This window comes from Physella acuta, unplaced genomic scaffold (assembly GCF_028476545.2).
Source record: "Physella acuta isolate Inbredline_101_S28 unplaced genomic scaffold, ASM2847654v3 ptg000455l, whole genome shotgun sequence".
Taxonomy (NCBI): Eukaryota; Metazoa; Mollusca; class Gastropoda; family Physidae; genus Physella; species Physella acuta.
In genome coordinates, this window is record NW_026731974.1 from 259729 (window position 1) to 279124 (window position 19396).

Sequence of the window (19396 nt, forward strand, 5' to 3'; positions counted from 1 at the left end):
TTATCGTATTGAAAATATATGCTTTTTTTCATTGTTTAAACTGAAATTCTTAGCCTTTTAACTGAATAGTATTCCCTTCTTCATCCAATAAAATATTTTCTCTTTTGGACAATTAACAAATAATTTTAAAAGCTAATCAATTTTGTTTATCGCATTGAAAATATATGCTTTTTTTCATAAACTGAAATTCTTAGCATTTTAACTGAATAGTATTCCCTTCTTCATCCAATAAAATATGTTCTCTTTTGGCCAAATTATATTTGATTTTAAAGTGACATTAAAAATAAAAAAAAAATCCGAATAGTTCCAGTCCAATTTTTGTACAACCGTGACTGCTGCTCACGTCTTGATACATAGTTTGTTCATTGATTCGTCATTACACAACAGCGAAAACATCAATACAACATCTCAACCCAAGCTTCTCCCTCGCCGCTCTATGTTCCTCCATTACCTTTTCCTATATAATGTTACACACAACACCCTAAACACACGCTAGTTTATCCCCTCATCCCTGTACACACTTCAAGCACATCATCCACAAGTTTAAACTACATAACCTACTCAGATCATCTCCCTTATACGTCGTTATCGCCCATATTGGGCATTTATATTTAACATATAGGCCGTATGCTTCTTAAACTAAACCTACCCTTACCTCTTATTTATCCAGTATTTACTTGAACTCCATTTCTTAGACACTGAATTAATTAGTTTTTTGCGTATTTTTTGTATCAAAATAAAAACGCGCCGGCTTTACAGCGTTTGGTTACCGATGAATGGTCCCCAGTTCAGGCGTCGACTTGAGTATTTGTATGGAAAGAGGAGAGGTGCCAATTATGTTTTGTATTGCTTTGAAACAGGAAGCCTCATACACATAGTTGTTTTTTTTTCTATTTTATCCATGCACATACAGCATATACGGGCTTTTCAATGTCATACACTGACACACAATGACATCCAGAGATGACATCGGCGACACAGACACGGTTTCATATAAACATTCGATGGCATGTAGTTTAACAATATCATTCTACAACAGCGAACATAGCCATTACATTTTAACCTCCAACAGCATGGGTAAAAGCATAGCGATGCACGGTACAAATATAAACATTTTAACTATAAAATATTTCTGTCAAAGTCAAATCTACAAGATACACAACCTTCTACATAAGAGAGAACATCATCTAAATTTGACTTTTCTTTAATAAATTCAGAATAAACAAAAGTTATATATATATACTATTGGATCTAAATTTAACCTTTCTTTAATATATTTAATATATGTCAAAAGATGAATTTGTAAATTTAACCAATTTTGATGCGTGTCATCAGTTCAAGATTTAATTTATTATTTAACCTCTTTATAACTGTAAGAAATACAAGGTACGTTTCAACAAGACAACATCAACCTTGCACTGTGGCTCCGTAAAGATTGCTGGGGAAACAGTAACTCGTGCCTATCTGTAGACTCAGGCTGCTGGCCCGTGACTTGGGCCTGGTAAAGGATTAGACAAGCTGGTCTAACAAAGAGGGTGTTTATGTTGGTTTTTCTTCTGTGGGTTACTATGGGTCAGTGGCGTAGCGAGGTCGGGTGTCACCCGGTGCGGCACCAAATGGTGTCACCCCCCCCCCCAGAGGCGTAACGACTCTTCCCGGGGACAAACTTTCAATTTTCGATTTGCACTCCCCCTCAAACTTTCGATTTGCACCCCCTATATATATTTTACCATTTTCTGCCTTGGTGTCACCCCCCCCCCCTAAATGGTGTCACCCGGTGCGGTCCGCAACCCCCGCCCCCCTCCCCTCGCTACGCCTCTGCTATGGGTTACTACACTTTCCCAGTCTTAAAGTTTCAAATTCTGCGCAGAGGCGTAGCTAGGGGAGGGCGGGTGGGGCGGACGCCAAACAGGGTAAATTTTTTTTAGTAAAAAGCTCATTCTTGGCAGATTTATTGAATGATAGATTGTCGCAGTTAAAATAAATGGACTGCAGCTTTGCTTTACTGACTAACTTAACTGCTTTCAATTTTGTGACGTGACATAATGATAACTGTCAAGGGATATTGACTAGTAAAATGGGGGGGGGGGGGAGTTTCCGCCCATGTGGCGCAAATTTTATAGTTCGCCCCGGGCGCATCGGAATGAGTCGCTACGCCTCTGTTTATTTTTCAGCGTAACAAACGCAAGATAAAAATCAGCATTTAACCTTTCGTAGCCAAGGCGTACGGCATTATTTTCATGCGGGATTAAACAGGCGCCATAAAACAGATAAACTACCGTAACACCTGGCAATACTGTCACATTTTTCCCCGAATCAATGGATCGCACAGAAATGTTATGGTCTTGTAATCCCACTATCAAATTTTAATGCAAGTACCGAAAGACTAAGGGGTGAGAATTTTTTGTCAACATACTTTCATCGATTAAATATTTTTTTAAAAAAGAAATTCTGGTTTTATTAATATAGTGTTAGAATTTTGTGTGGCATCAAAAGGATATAAACTTCACATTTTATTTCTATATTGAAAAAGTGTATACAATTTTATAAAAAATTAAGAATAAAAATTTTAATAAGTAGGCTTATATTGTTCGTCCATTTCAGGGGAGGTAATTCTAGCTAGAAGGGTTAGTATTTAGTACAGAAATTCAAAGCAATAACAACTGTTACCCGTTTTCAATAACAAAATAGAAATACCGTAATCGGAGTGGCAGAAACATTTTTTGTTACAGGTACCCTTGCTACGTTGACTTTTTTAATCAGCCATTTTTTTGTTACAAGAAGTTTGGTTCAGGTACTTAAGATAAGAGCATGACATGACCTCTTTCATTTTGTTAACAGTTTTTTTATTTTACCGACCACTTAGGAACTTGTGAAAATCATACCAGGGGCAGCAACCTTGTGGTAAGACTTTCTTGGTACAACCTGAATTGATTTATCTAAACCGTAATACAGAAATTTGATAAGAAGGATGGCGCACAATTTCTTGGACTTGCTATTTCAGGTGAGTGTCTACTGTCCTCATCTAACGATGTTTAAACTTGTGGTCCGTTATGTCCCTCCCTGTTTTTCAACCAGGTACTTCGACTTGCGATAACTTATTTTATCAGCGCAGATTCACGTGTAGGCCTAAATTAACAATAGTTACTTTTAGTCACTATACAATGTCTGTTTTGTTTGCTCATTAAAAGATAGTGCAGTGGTTCTTAACTTTTTGGAGATACTGACCCCCACCAGTTTCGCATGCGCATTCCCCGAACTTTTCTTAATAGTCAAAAATCCGATCGTGAATTACTATGAGACGGGTAGGTGTCTTTGACCTCCGCCTAACCCCTAGTTTTGATCGAACCCAGGTTAAGAGCCACTGCGATAGTGTATCTAATTTAAAAAAAAGAAGATATATACAATTTTAACCCCTCTTGCGTGATTGTCAGTTCTCAGAGGACTCAATACGCCGTATTATTGGAAATATGTTCAGAATTACACCCATTCTCTGACCGTACACTCATTACACGTAGTTTCTTTCAGGCCACCCTTGGGGAAGGGGAAGGCACTGACCCATCCTCTAAGTGCACGTTCACTTTCCCCATAGTGAAAAGAAAATAATGTATAGAAAATACATGATTTAATCAGTGTCCGTCCCTCCCACTACATCGAAAGTTTCACCCTCCCCACCCCCGACCGAGTAAAATGTCTGACAAAAACTAAAAGAGTAAAATTAAGAAAAGATTAAATTCTCACCTTTAATGTCATTTAGTTTTAGCGTTTATTTGTCAGAGTGACTTTACTTTCCAAACAGTTATTCCATACAACTATGAATTCTAAATCATAACGAAAACCCGTTACCATCAACGCCGTTACTTGTCTGTCGTAAATGCGCTTACATACCTAATTTTTGACTTATTCGTTCATGGCTTAGGGGGAGCAAAGGGCGGCAGCCACACCTCCCCACCGGACTCGGTTTTGGGCGGCTCTCTTTATTTGCCCCTACGTAAGCCCGGCAGCCACTGCCTCACCTTCTACTGTTCTTTTCCAGGATTTCATTGACCGGCCTACTCTCCTCTTTCCCTGGAAATTCCATTCAAATGCTTTCCTCGCGATATCATTCTTCTCAGTGTATTCCCAATCCATCATCATTTGCGGACTTTGATATCCCTGTCAATAGACTGTTGATTTGTGTTTTGTTCACGTATTTAACTAGCGGGTGTGTCCACAGACGGGGTACATGGAGATGGCGGCTGTTGGCACCACGGCTGTTGTTGGTGCTTTAGGTACCAAATACCTGTACAGGACTTACAAGCTGGCTCAAACCAAGGAAAAAATCAGGCGCAGACAACTCAAGTCAAGGGAAACAATCCATCACGTCCAACGATTGGTAGATAGCAAGAAGGTTAATGTTACTTTTTTAAATCATGTAGTTTGTTAGACAATATACGGATAACGTTTTGAGGAAAATTAATCTACACGTATCTTTGAAAATAAATTACATAATAACTGTCCAGGCAGGAAATAAATTAAACTAAGTGATTTGTTCATACACAGCCGTAAATTTTTAGTCTAAATTTTTTATTAAATCTTCTAGTAACTTCCAAACTTCGTTTCTTCGGAACCAAAGTTGGTATTTGATTTCGTTGAAAAAAAAAGACGGGCATATCTATGTGTTCCTCACACTAAAAGGACCTTACAAATCTTTGAGCAGGTGAAGACGGACATTGTCCATCTGCCTTTCTCGGAACTGCAGAAAAGATTACAAGCAGGTGACCTGAAACCATCGGAGGTACTGTTGGCCTTTCAGGCTAAGGTAGGAACTATGTCCAGTTGTGTTAATACGGTCACATATCAGTATAAGCACGGCTTAATTAAAGCAGTTGTTTTTTAATAAATCATTAAAAACTGTCATGCAACTGATAGACTTCAAATTGTACGAAATTTATAACGGTTAATGGAGAGCTTATCTATGTTTGTGGCTATAGAGAATAATCGCGTGTTCCATACAACGCAAAGCTACCATTCAAACCATAAGTTTTAGAGAAACCTTCAGATTAGAGCTGGAACTGAACTCTAGAGATTCTTTCAGCCATATTTTCGTACCCACCTAATCCCTCAAAGACACCCCAAGAATGAAATATAATTTATATAGTATCCGTCGCCCCCCCCCCCCCCCCCTCCGTTCCAGAGATTTTTTAGTCCAACCCCCAAGCTACCCCCTCCTGAAATTTTCAAATGCCCCCCCCCCCCTGTAGAAAAATATCTGAATGAAACGCTGCTGAACTCTAGATTCATTATTAGCATTACTCTACATATCTACCCTACTGTAATCTAAAATGTAAATATACCATTAACGACTTGTTATTGTCACTGTTGGAGCCAGGCCTTACAAGCTCACGCTGAGTTAAACTGTGTCACGGAGTTTATCATCACAGCACAGGTGAGTGATCGATGTTACCGTCTGATTCAACTCACTCTCGTATTGTCATGTTGTGTAAGCTTTAACATTCCGATTCAACTCAGTTATTGTCATGTTGTGTAAGCTTTAACATTCTGATTCAACTCACTCTCTTATTGTCATGTTGTGTAAGCTTTAACATTTTGATTCAACTCAGTTATTGTCATGTTGTGTAAGCTTTAACAGTCTGATTCAACTCACTCACGTATTTTATGTTGTGTAAGCTTTAACCGTCTGATTCAACTCACTCAGTTATTGTCATGTTGTGTAAGCTTTAACAGTCTGATTCAATTCACTCCTGTATTGTCATGTTGTGTAAGCTTTAACAGTCTGATTCAACTCAGTTATTGTCATGTTGTGTAAGCTTTAACAGTCTGATTCAACTCACCCCCGTATTGTCATGTTGTGTAAGCTTTAACAGTCTGATTCAACTCACTCAGTTATTGCCATGTTGTGTAAGCTTCAACATTTTTATTCAACTCACCCCCGTATTGTCATGTTGTGTAAGCTTTAACCGTCTGATTCAACTCACTCAGTTATTGTCATGTTGTGTAAGCTTCAACATTTTTATTCAACTCACCCCCGTATTGTCACGTTGTGTAAGCTTTAACCGTCTGATTCAACTCACTCAGTTATTGTCATGTTGTGTAAGCTTCAACATTTTTATTCAACTCACCCCCGTATTGTCATGTTGTGTAAGCTTTAACATTCTGATTCAACTCACTCAGTTATTGTCATTAGTGTAAGCTTTAACATTTTGATTCAACTCACTCTCGTATTGTCATGTTGTGTAAGCTTTAACATTCTGATTCAACTCACTCTCGTATTGTCATGTTGTGTAAGCTTTAACCGTCTGATTCAACTCACTCCTGCATTGTCATGTTGTGTAAGCTTTAACAGTCTGATTCAACTCACTCAGTTATTGCCATGTTGTGTAAGCTTCAACATTTTTATTCAACTCACCCCCGTATTGTCATGTTGTGTAAGCTTTAACCGTCTGATTCAACTCACTCAGTTATTGTCATGTTGTGTAAGCTTTAACATTCTGATTCAACTCACGTATTTTATGTTGTGTATTTGGAATTATTGTACCCGTAAACCTCAGTTCATATAATCGAAAAAGCTATCCAGACAAGTTATACTAGACTCGACACTACTAGAGGGAGGGTCCCTGAGGGTAGCAAAAGACAGAGGAGAATGGAGTGGCGCCCCAACGATCAGCCTATAAAAAATTAGTTCTTACTTTCATCGACTGGTTGATCATTTTAAACAAGTGTGTCACACGTACATCCATTCATACAATAAATTAAAGACTTGTTGTACTGTCTAATGGTAGCCAAATACCCAATAATTGAGTCGCAGGAGGGTCGATGGGGATATTTCTTTATCTAAACCTACGAATACCATGATCAAGCAGGGTCTAGTACATTGTCGGGGATGGGGATTATCCGGGGAGCAATTGACGGGGAGGGGGGGTAATGCCATGTTCAAGCAGTACCGAAGACAATCCTATGGCTATATCCATTAGGTTTTGATAACTAAAATGTCTATTTTGTTGTACAGGAAAGGGCGGCAACTCTAGACTCCGTGCCCCCCAACGAAAGAGGACCATTACATGGAATACCCATCAGCCTTAAAGAGGCAATAGGAGTGGCGGTAAGCAAAAACCACCTTGACCTCTATCACGATAATTGTTTTTAATTAACCTTTTCATGGGGCTTCTGTTGGTTCTGTGTTGGTCTTGGTGCGTAACTAAATGATAACGTTGATGTGGCTGAAGGCACGCGTCAGGCCTCTAAAGTAAATCGACCAGAGTACTTTAAAGATATCACAACAATCTACTTGCTGTTCACTAATTAAAAAAAACCTACGAGTTAAAATATAGAGACAACAATTATTGTTATACTAAAATTTGTTTTTATTTTAGGAGTGAACGCAGTGGCGTAGCGAGGTCGGGTGTCACCCGGTGCGGCACTTAATGGTGTCACCCCCCCAGAGGCGTAGCGACCTTTCCCGGGGACAAACTTTCAATTTTCGATTTGCACCCACCCCCCTCAGACTTTCGATTTGCACCCCCCCCCTCAAACTTTCGATTTGCACCACCCCTCAAACTTTCGATTTGCGGTCCGCACCCCAGGCCCAACCCCCTCGCTACGCCCCTGAGTGAAAGTACAACAGGCAATCAGCCTAAGATCATTGTAGCTCGTATATGGCGCACCATGTTTACTTCACGAGTTACACCGGTCTATTCTATGGCGAACTATATTCAGAATGTCTAGTGCTTACATTTAAATACATTCCGTTGAAAACAATGACATTAAAATGAAGCGTTAATCAGTTACATATTTCGTCATCCCATATATTAATGGGACGACGTGGCCTATCGTTTAAGAGCTAGAGGTGAAGGTCTCGAGTTCAAATCCGGGTTCGATGTCAGTAAAACGTTAGAGAAAGCAAAAGCGGCTGGGCAAAGTGCTTACCACACTATCCCTCCATATGTCGTGATCTCTGACACATATGCTCTACTTTATCTGGCCCATGTGTCTTGGGCACGAACAGGAAAATATGCCTCATCAGTGTTTCTTCCAGACTCTTTCTCCGGGGGTGGGGGGGGGGGGGGGCACTTGATATTTTCGGGGGGGGGGGGGGGGCGGACACTAGTAAAAGTATATGTTTACTATATAAATTCCATCTCGTTCATGGTGGTGGGGGGGGGGGGGGGTAGATGCCTGGAAGAAAGTCTATGAACCACAGATTAAGCCCATCTTGTCCTGTTCATGACATCAATCGCACCGTCCCACAAGCCAAATTCATCCTTGAATTTCCAAGACCCAAACATTTGTATGATGCTCTGTATATGAAATACATTTCAAATTCTATGACTTTTTTTAGTGCTACAACTACAACTGTAACATCCTTTTCAGTTTCTAATTATGGAAATTTATGTATCATATATATTGAAACTAAATATTAAATTTTCCTATGGATGCTGCATTTTTTTATTCTACGTAAAATTTTAGGCTATACATTTTAAAGTATACTATTGATTATAAATCTATATAGAACGTTAGGGGGTTTTAAGCGTTTTTGTTGTCTTTATTAAAAAGGTCAATTAATTAACCATTTTAAAAAATTAAAACGTTTTGTTTTAAATAAATACAAGCTACGTAAAAGTTCAATATAAACTTTATATTGAATTTTCTCGTAGCTCTTATTATTTAAACCAAAACGTTTTAAAATATTTTTTTAATTGGCTAATTAATTCCCCCCCCCCCCCCTCCCCACCCATTTTTAACCCTAGTACCAACCGCCTGGTATCCGCCACTGCAAGATTTAATCTCTCGACCTAACTTTGCGCACCTGTAGGTTGCGTGATGGTATCTAGACGTATCAGGTTCTTGTGTCGTCATAGGGGCATCACACAAAAACACACAAAACCGCACACAGAAAATCGATAATGCTAAAAATTGTTAAACTTATTACTGATGTGAAGGAGATACAAATTAATGACCAGCTATTTGTGTATGTGTGTGTGTAAGTGTGTCTGTGTGTCTGGTCATTCGTTGATTATTTGCATTAACCTTCACCAGATGTCCACACTGTGACATGAACGCTGAATAATTTTAAATTAATTAATACCACAGCTGTTTTTTTTTTTTTGGTCCTTAAAGCGCTAATCGATATTTGGGTTATTTTTTTATTTTTAAAGCTGAACTCATGACACTAAAGAACGTTATAAAATACACGCTCCAAATACCATGATGTGCACTTAATCATAGTGCTGTACACTCATTCAACGCTGCTGAACGGTTTGAAAGTTACGTATGTTGTATGTCTCCAATGCCCATTTTGAGTACTAACATGGTTTCCGTTATTTTCACATGAAAAATAAATTGAACCTAAATGATACAACGTTTAAAATTCTAGCTGTTTTCATAAGTGAAATACAAATGTCTCATGATACAAACACGATTTATATGGTTTGAAAAATAAAATTAAAATAAAATAGTTGATAACAAATAACGATAATCAATAATGAATTAGCGCATCTTATAAAGTACTCCTTATATTTCCTAGCTGTGTGAATAAGATGTATATTGACCTGTAGTTGGGTGAAATATGTCTAAACATAGGAATGAACACTTCATGGGTACATAGCTAAGTATACTGTACACAGTCATATAACGGTGTGGAAACTCACACTTTTACACATCTAAGTAAACTGTACACAGTCATGTAAATATGTGTAAACTCTCCTTGTACACATCTTGGTAAACTGTACAAAGACAGGTAATCGTGTGTGAACTTATATAGGGGATCCTGACAAAAGGCCGACACGGACAAAATGCCGACACGGACAAAAGGCCGACACGGACAAAAGGCCGACACGGAAAAAAGGCCGACACGGACAAAAGGCCGACACGGACAATAGCTGACGAGACAAAAGCCGACAGCAAAAAGGCCAAGTTAAAGTAAATTATAAATGGATAACTTTTCTCACCTGTATAATTTTCGTTGACCACTCACCTGTCTTACCCCCTCTCCACTCCCCCCTCCCCACAGGGCAGTGACTGTAACACCGGCTGCTCCTACTTCATTGACGACATGTACACGGAGGACAGCGTCATTGTTCAGGTAACGTTTTGGTATACTCGTCGTGTGTACGTAATTCATTTCTTCAATTGCACTAATTGCGTGTGTGTGTGGGGGGGGGGGGGGGGGGAAGGACAGCGTCATTGTTCAGGTAACGTTTTGATACATTCGTCGTGTGCATTTCTTCAATTGTACTCGTTTAGGGGGGGGGGGGTGAGAGGACAGGGTCATTGTTCAGGTAACGTTTTGATACATTCGTCGTTTGTACATAATTCATTTTCTTCAATTGTACTCGTTTAGGATGGTGGGGGCGTAGGACACTGGTAAAGGTATATTTACACAATGCTTCTTTCGCGGGGAAGGGGTTGGGCGTGTTTCGGGGTGATGGGGGGGGGGGGGGGGGGTGGGCATAAGAACCATGTTTACACGATATAAATGTACATTGAATGCCCAAAATCCTGCTGCACAAAGATGATAACGCTAACGCTAACTGTCACCCCATGTGAATAAATATTCGCCCCTTGATCGTCTAATAGATAACAGATTTTATTTCTTTGCTCACATAGATGCTGGTTGCTCTCGGCGCTGTTCCGTTTTGTCGCACCAACCTCTCCCAGGCTCAGATGAGGTGAGGTTTATATACTGGAATGTTGGTCTAGCTTTAAACCTAGCTTTTTACAATGCTGGTCGCCTAGATATTACACGCAATAAATAGCTTAACGGGGGAAAAAGTTTATTTTAATTTTTAAAAATTTAATTGATTCGACATGCGGCTATTTGATATTTAATAGAATAATCTAGCACTTATGATCCATACAATATGCAGGCTACTCAAATAATGTTAGTTTATTTTTTATATTTGTAAAAGTGTAAAAACCTGATAGTTCACGATTTGTTTCCTAAGCCATTCAACAATATTTTTTTGTACACAAATTCATATTCGTTTATGGTGCTGATGAAATGTTTTTGCTTAGTGTAGTTTTTCTTTCAGAAATCTCTCCGGCAATGCCCCCTATCCCTCCCCCACCCTGAGCAATCCACCCCCAACCCTGGCAAAAGAAATTTTTAAAGGCGGCTTGGCATAGTGCTCGCCATTTTATCCCTTCATATGCCGAGTTCATAGAAACAGGTGAACTCTACTTCACTTGCTACATGGCCCATCAGGTTCGAAAAGGGAACTTTTATAATTCATGCAGTGTAATATAACCAGTATCCCTCCTCCTCTATCGGAATTTTTAGCCCCCCCCCCCTCTTCACTGGGAAAAATGTTTGAAAGAAACCCTTGCTTAGTGTGGTTGCTGATGTATGTTTTCTGAAAATCAATTTCATCGAATCCCTAGCATCTCCTGTTACAACCCTATCTACGGGACCACCTACAACCCGCACCAGAAACATCGCACCAGCGGGGGGTCCTCGGGTGGAGAGGGCGCCCTGATTGGCGCAGGGGGCTCCATCCTGGGCGTCGGCTGTGACATGGGCGGCAGCAACAGGATCCCGGCCCACCTCTGTGGGATCGTGGGGGTCAAGCCCACAGCAAAACGTATCTCGTGAGTACTAACGGCAGGCAGGGGCAGCTCACTCGTGCTGGGACCTTGTCGGGACCTAGTAGTGGCCCTTTATCAGTTTGAATTGTAATGGGATATTTACTGTTATAGTTATAGGACCAAATTTTGGGACTCCTAACATCCAGACACTGCGACGGATGCACGTTCAGCTTTATTTGTTATTTGTTAGTGTGTAGGGTGGGGGTTATTTATGAAAATAATTATATACAACATTCCTTTAAAAAATGTACTGCGGTGGGGTAGGGGGGGGGGGATTTTACAAGCAGCATCATAATTATAGAGTTAAATGCTTCAACTCAGATAATTGCATGTACGAATGGTTCACTTACAAATATATTAATGGTTTAATTATATATATATATGCATATTCTAAAGTTGAATAGACAAGTTGGGCAACAACAAAAAAATCAGTTCTATTAATAAAGTTAAGTGCTTTAAATCCGGCAATTTTATGAATGAATGGTTCAATTACAAAAATGTTAATGTTTCATTTATATATCCATATTCTAAAGATGAATACATAAGTTGGGCAGAACAAGCCGCTCTTATAATAATATTAGTTCAAATATTTCACCCTTAACCTTTTCTATAGGGGTCACGGATGCTTCTCATATGGACAACACATCACTACTAGTAAGTTTTTCTTTGAAATTTAAAATATCATAGTTGGATACTTACCCCACATCATGATCTTGAATATCTTTATCGTAGCATGTTGTATTAGATGTCTTTTATTCACCTCGTACATTACATGATAAGTCCTACTTTCTGTCTGCGATGTTGCCACTAAACTAAAAACAACTTTTGATTCTGTTTTTGGAAGACTCCCTATGTCTCCTTAAATTTTGAAAACGAAATACTTAGATTTATAGGGCTCCTCTGTGAGCTGGTAATTCCTATTTTATGAATGCAAGATTGCGATCCATTGTATTACAAATGTAGAAATAGTAAAGTATCGTATCCAGGGATTAATAAGAGATTTTAAGTACATTAATTAGTGGATAGTTGTCTATGGGCTTATCCAGCACTTTATGTGGACAGTCATTCACAAAAACTTGATTAGTCAGTCTTCTTCTTCTTTTTCGTACTTAATTATTAGTGTTGAAGTCAAAATATGTCTTCGTGTTGTTGTTTTTTTTAAAACTTGATTGTCTCCCTTTTTTCACTCGATTTTCTTCTATTACAACTTGATTATCACCCTGTAAACAGTCGCTGAAATGTACGGGCCCATGGGCCGGGATGTCGATGCTGTGCTAGCCTTCATGAGGGCCATGTTGAGCCCTAAAGTCTGCACCTTTGACCCTTTGTTGGCTCCTGTTCTCTGGAGAGAGGAGGTATCGTCCATGTTGATATTTTCCGTTGTTTAACTGTTCAGTTTCACAGTCTGTGGGAAAAAATATTTTTCTAGGTGACGTTCATCTATTGTACACAACACTTTTCTAACTGTCATTCATATATATATATATATATATATATATATATATATATATATATATATATATATATATATATATATATATATATATATATATTCATTCTACCTTTAAATATAAATATTAAAACGCCCTCAGCTGTACGCATCCAAAAAGCCAATGAGAATCGGCTATTACGTCAGTGATGGCTGTGTAGAACCTGTACCTGCCGTGTGTCGGGCAGTCGAGCTAGCTAAACAAACCCTGGCTAACCTAGGGCACACGGTGAGCAGTTAAAGTTTATTTATCATTACACTCGTAGGCAAAGAAAATTATGGGTTATAGTTATATGGTTTAAGTTTCGGTTCTTGTTGTTAAAACGTATTTCTTGATATCCAAGGGAAACAATTTTTATTTTTCTCAAAATCTAGATTGTGGAGTTCTCCCCCTTTGATGTTGAATACGCCTTCGAGAAGCTGTTTCTTGGTGTGGTGCTTGGTGACGACGGAAAAATGGCCAAAGATATTCTGTTCGTTCTTACTTTATTTGATGGGTTTTTTTTCTAATCTATTTAAAGATATTTTGTCGGATGTTACATTAATTTGCATAATTTAAGATTATATCTTTTATTAGTGATATCAGATTAGCATTATTTACGGTGTTAGCAAATGATTTTCTTCTACTTTTGATTATAGAGTCAATGACTTACAAGACCCTAGTGTTCAAGAACTAATAACTTTATACAACAAGCCAGTTTGGTTTAGGAAACTGCTCAGCAAGCTGTGTTTTTTCCTTGTAAGTTATGTACATTTATCCTGGTCATAATACAATATTAAACAAGATATCAGATAATTAATTTAAGTACATGAAAAAATTGAAAATAGAAAGGTATTTAAGAAAACTCAGGTGAAAAGCCTAAATAGAATGAGCATGATGCTAGTTGGTATGTTCATGCTGTTTATAGAAAATTCTTTTATGTACGATATCAAGTAATCATATAAGTCTTTTAAGGTTTTTTTTAAAACATGAATGCTTCAGAATGACTGTATCTCTCCCCCCACCCCCAACAATTTTATCCACATGTATATAGCCAATATAGACTTGAAAAAGATCGGGTTGTGCTGGACTTAATTCATTTATATCTTACATGGTAGCCAGACTTTACAAACAACATAAATGAGCTAAAATTCAATTTACAAATAATTTTTCAAACTGGTTATTATCTACTTAAAATAACCATTTGAAATAACCACACCTTTTCATTGGCAGAGTTACATGTTATTTTTGTACATGTGTAAAATGTATTCTACAAGTTAATGTGAGTCGGGTTTCCTATTTTCTCAGCATCCAATAGAAAAGGCATTAGTCCGGGCACAAGCACCAAGGTAACATGATAAAATTTGAAAAAAATAAATATATCTGCACTTTATAAATGTAGTGATATCCAATCCATAATTTTCAGCTATTTTGTTTTATCTAAATAACTTACAACATGCTAATTCAGAAAGATTGTGTTTGTTATAGTACATGAAATTAAAGAAATTCTTTTTGTTGATTTTTTTGTTTTTTAGATCAATCTGTGATTGGTGGAATAAAAATGAAGATGTAGAGGTAAGGTAGATAAAAATGAATAACTCTTGTTCAATTTTAATTTTTATGAACTAAAAAATTATGAATGAATGCTCTTTTCTATAAGACATTTAGCTTTTATAAGGAGTACAAATAAAACATTAAAAATGTTAATAAAAAAATAACATAGTAGGCCTACTATTTATTAGCTTTACCTAGGTAGAACACGAAGAAATGATAACTATTCAAAGTAAATATTTTTTATATAAGATATATTGTTAGATATGTTTTTAGATTAGGCAGAAACTACTACATATCTGATTAGAAATTAAAATAGCCAAGTCATTAATCACAACATTTTATTGTTTTAAATAAAATTCACTAATCACTTTGTATTTTCAACTCACTCCCAATTTTTAAAATATCCTTTAAATAAATAACGATTGCATATTATTTGTCCTTATTACTATCATTTTTTTATTGTTTGTGGTATTTCACGAAATTCAGGTTAATTTAATCATGTGATTCAACAGAAATATACCAGACCGTTTATTGTGATATTTAGCCAAATTCTATTAGGTCAATTTAGTGTTGTGACCTCTCAACAGAAATATACCAGACAGTTTATTGTGATATTTAGCCAAATTCTATTAGGTCAATTTAGTGTTGTGACCTCTCAACAGAAATATACCAGACAGTTTATTGTGATATTACCTCTCAACAGAAATATACCAGACAGTTTATTGTGATATTACCTCTCAACAGAAATATACCAGACAGTTTATTGTGATATTACCTCTCAACAGAAATATACCAGACAGTTTATTGTGATATTACCTCTCAACAGAAATATACCAGACAGTTTATTGTGATATTACCTCTCAACAGAAATATACCAGACAGTTTATTGTGATATTACCTCTCAACAGAAATATACCAGACAGTTTATTGCCCAGTGGAAGAAGCTGCAGCTGGATGCTCTGATATGTCCAGCTTTTCCATGTGCTGCCTGGCCAGCTGATCAGGAGGGATCATGTATTGGTAGGTGTTTCTTTCATGCTTTTCTTTTTAAAGGATCATGTATTGGTAGGGGGTTCTTTCATGCTTTTCTTTTTAAAGGATTGTGTTTTGGTAGGGTTTTTTTTCATGTTTTTCTTTTTGGAAGATCACCTGTTGGTGTTTCTTTCATGTTTTTCTCTTCAAAGGATAATACATTTTTAGGTTGTCCATTCATGTTTTTCTCTTCAGAGAACACTCTCAAGGGGTTAGACAATTTTGATACATTTAGTTGATCTACAATATTAATATTAAATTAAATGGACAAAATGAATGTAATTTATGTATAAAAACAAAAAGAATATAATTAAATATGTAATGTATAACTACCTTCATTGTAGGAAATGAATTTTAAAATCATTACTCGATTTTTGAGACTAGTTTTAAAATTTTATGTACAAAATCAGTTTAGACACAATTTTTAATTTGTGTTAACTATATTTCAAAACCAGAATCTCTTTATTATAATTTTTTAAAATTATATAGTGATGTTTTAATACTGAATAATAGATTAGTGGCAGGAGGATCTAAAAATGTTATTTTTAATGAGAATGAAATTTTTTCATGGTAAGGGTTATAAAACTGTTAGTACAGAATTCTGGAATAAAACCTCAAAAATGTAATTACTGTATAAAAATTATAGGATTTTGGGAATAGATTTGTTGTAGCTTCCATAAAAGTTAGTTGGCTCATAGTCCTTATTTACAACTCTGTCCTTTATTTACTAATATATCTGTCAACTAGTGCAAGTCACATACACAACAGTGTCCTTTATTTACCATTATATATCTATCAAATAGTGGGAGTCACATACACAACTGTGTCCTTTATTTACCATTATATATCTATCAAATAGTGGGAGTCTCATACACAACTGTGTCCTTTATTTACCATTATATATCTATCAAATAGTGGGAGTCTCATACACAACTGTGTCCTTTATTTACCATTATATATCTATCAAATAGTGGGAGTCTCATACACAACTGTGTCCTTTATTTACCATTATATATCTATCAAATAGTGGGAGTCACATACACAACTGTCTACAACATCATGGGCTTCCCCTGTGGTGTTGTCCCAGCGACCCAGGTCACACAACAAGATGTGGTCAACATGAAAAGTTACCCCGCCAGAAACTCGGCAGAGAAGCACATTCAGGAGGTCAGTGGTGTTGTAACTATATGGTTCTCGTTTGTTTTACATAATTTAACTGGCCAATATGTCGGATTTGAAGTAGTTATGTCATAAATGGCCTAAAATATGGGCTCATTTACTGGTCAAAGATTTAAAAAGTATTTTCAAATACTCATTAACCAAGAGTTAAATTACTGGTTTATGTGTTTAAGTTAAAGTGGTCATAGTTTCTTTAACCCAGAATTCTACCTACAGTTGCTGGTTTAATGAAGAAAACATGCATGTAGAAAAAAGCTAATTAAAAAGTTTAAGAAATAAGAATTTACTTTGCATCTAAAACAAACATTTTAATTAGCTAACTTTTCTAATATGTAGATGGTTTCAGTTTAAAAAAAAAAGTAAAGATCCCTTTTTGAACATTTAAGTCCATGGGACAAGTGAAGAGGAGTTCACCTGTTTCTGTGACCTCCCATATGAAAAGATAGTATGGTCAGCACTACGCCCAGCTGCCTTTGTTTCCCTAAAGTGAGTTAAGTACCCATCAAAGCAGGATGGACTTAGTGACGTTCGATTGTCTTGAACTGGGATTTGAACTCAAAACTTTCAGATTAGCAGTCTAGCTCTCTATCTTAGGCCATGCTGTCCCATTAGAGGATAAATCTGTTTTCAAACTTTATTTCTCATTTGATGTTGTCTTTACTCTTAGATAAGCAAAGGCTCTGAAGGTTTGCCTATAGGTGTTCAATGTGTGGCTCTTCCTTACATGGACGAGGTCTTGATCAAACTGATGAAAGAACTGGAGACTGGCTTGAATAAGTAGACGCTCAGTGTGACACTTCCTTACACTTACATGGACATGAATAAGTAGGCACACAGTGGGGAACTTCCGTACACTTATATAGACATGAACAAGTAGACACTCAGTAGGTGACAATGTGTGGCACTTCCTTACACTTACATAGACATTAATAAGTAGACACCGATCCACGTCCCTACAGTTTCTGTACATTTTTCTTGTAACATATTTTATCTTTTGATTTTTACTAAATTTTGTAAATAAAATTTCTTTAAAAGTCAAAATAATGATTCACTTATCCAGTTCAAACTGATGCTAAGTATGTTATGTTAAATAAAAAATATTTGAAATTCAGTCACTGTAAATTATTTTAATATATTTAATAATTTGAAATAAAGTTCTGATGAAAGACAACTTAATTTTTTAAAATGCATTTAACAACAAACTAATACTCATTTTTCTTACATTGGACAATCATGAGAACTTTAAAGACAATTAGTTAAAATATTTTTTTTATTTTGTTGTATTCTTGTAATTGTAAATGTAATATGTAAAGGTTATTCTTTAATTAAAGACATATTCTGTTATATTCTTGTAAATGTAATATGTAATGGTTATTCATGCATTAAAGACATATACAGATATTAAATATTTTAATTTTTTTTATGATTATATTATTTGTTTTTAAATGATATTTTAATATTTTGCAATATGATATTATCACATTGTATATTGAACCAACTAAAATACATTTAGCTTGAGCTAATAATTTGGGATAAAAAAACTTGGGCTGCAAAGTTGAATTTAAAGGCTACACTTGTTTCTGTGTTTATACTTAAAAGAGAAAAATGTAAATGTGATTCTTACAAAGATTTTTTTTTAAATCAACATTAACTTAAATTACGTTATGTGAAGAGTATCAATACTAAAGGGAAGCTACAAACAAATTACAAACGCTATACTATTAAAACGAGTAGTGGTCCTTGTTGCTTGTAAAAAAATATTTCAAACATGATAACATCAAATCTCTTAACGAAATAAAACTATTTCTCATGATTCTGACACAGCAGGACAGGTTTAGTAAACAAAAATATCAACCTTTTTATAAAAAATCATGACATTTGTTAATTGTTGAAGGTCTACATCTTACATTATTCTAGGAATACACAAATAAATTTTACACCACACATAAATAAGGGGTAAATCTCGCATATTTATCTCGTTATTGAATCGTCACGGTAAAAACTTAAAAAGACACTAAGTAACTGTATAAACATGCCAGCCATCTAAACCTCTAACATATGTAGGCTATAAATCTATATCTAGTATATATTTGAACATTTTGAATACAAAGCCTGTTACAAACTATTTTTATTTCGATAAAATCAAACATTGGGAAATAAAATAACCAACTTTTAGACTGATTAAATTTTTACTGAGCTGACCTAGCCGACCCCCCCCCCCCCCCTCCCACGACGAAGCAAAATGGCACCCGGTGCAGGTTCGGGTCACAGTTGGACTCATCGATTGGCCCGTCTTTGTTGTGTGAACAGATACAGGCCCGTCCCATCCGCTGCTTTGTACAGTCGTGGGGCGGGAGGGGGGAGGGTGATCTGACACGTGGTTTGGATTATCACCTGGCAGGGTACCTGTCTGCTGGGGGTGGGGAAATGGTTCTGGGGGAGTGGGGGAGAGTTGCTGGGTACCTTTCTGATAGAGCCGGGTCCAGGTGGTTGGTGTAAAAGCCAGGAAACGCGAGCCGTTGTGTAAAAGCCAGGAAACGTGAGCCGTTGTGTAAAAGCCAGGAAACGTGAGCCGTTGT

The 19396-nt window shown here is 36.7% G+C and overlaps 1 protein-coding gene across 1 annotated transcript; it reads left to right on the forward strand.

Annotated features, from left to right (window-relative positions):
- The first annotated feature begins 2872 nt into the window (after positions 1-2872).
- On the forward strand, positions 2873-18048 carry LOC131943426 (fatty-acid amide hydrolase 1). The gene is made up of 18 exons (XM_059303552.1): positions 2873-3004; positions 4217-4390; positions 4700-4801; positions 5372-5428; positions 7010-7102; positions 10010-10081; positions 10606-10667; positions 11380-11586; positions 12197-12237; positions 12814-12938; positions 13176-13301; positions 13448-13545; positions 13712-13811; positions 14361-14401; positions 14588-14627; positions 15515-15626; positions 16666-16805; positions 17485-18048. The coding sequence occupies exons 1-18, from the start codon at positions 2972-2974 to the stop codon at positions 17596-17598; spliced, it is 1737 nt and encodes a 578-aa protein (XP_059159535.1). The 5' UTR covers positions 2873-2971; the 3' UTR covers positions 17599-18048.
- The last annotated feature ends 1348 nt before the right edge of the window (positions 18049-19396 follow it).

Excerpts from the sequence above, each read along its gene's own strand:
- LOC131943426 (XM_059303552.1), top strand. The coding sequence starts at position 2,972 with ATGGCGCACAATTTCTTGGACTTGCTATTTCAG. Across the intron at positions 7,103-10,009 it reads AAGAGGCAATAGGAGTGGCG|GGCAGTGACTGTAACACCGG; the intron begins GTAAGCAAAAAC and ends CCCTCCCCACAG. Across the intron at positions 12,939-13,175 it reads CTGTTCTCTGGAGAGAGGAG|CTGTACGCATCCAAAAAGCC; the intron begins GTATCGTCCATG and ends AAACGCCCTCAG.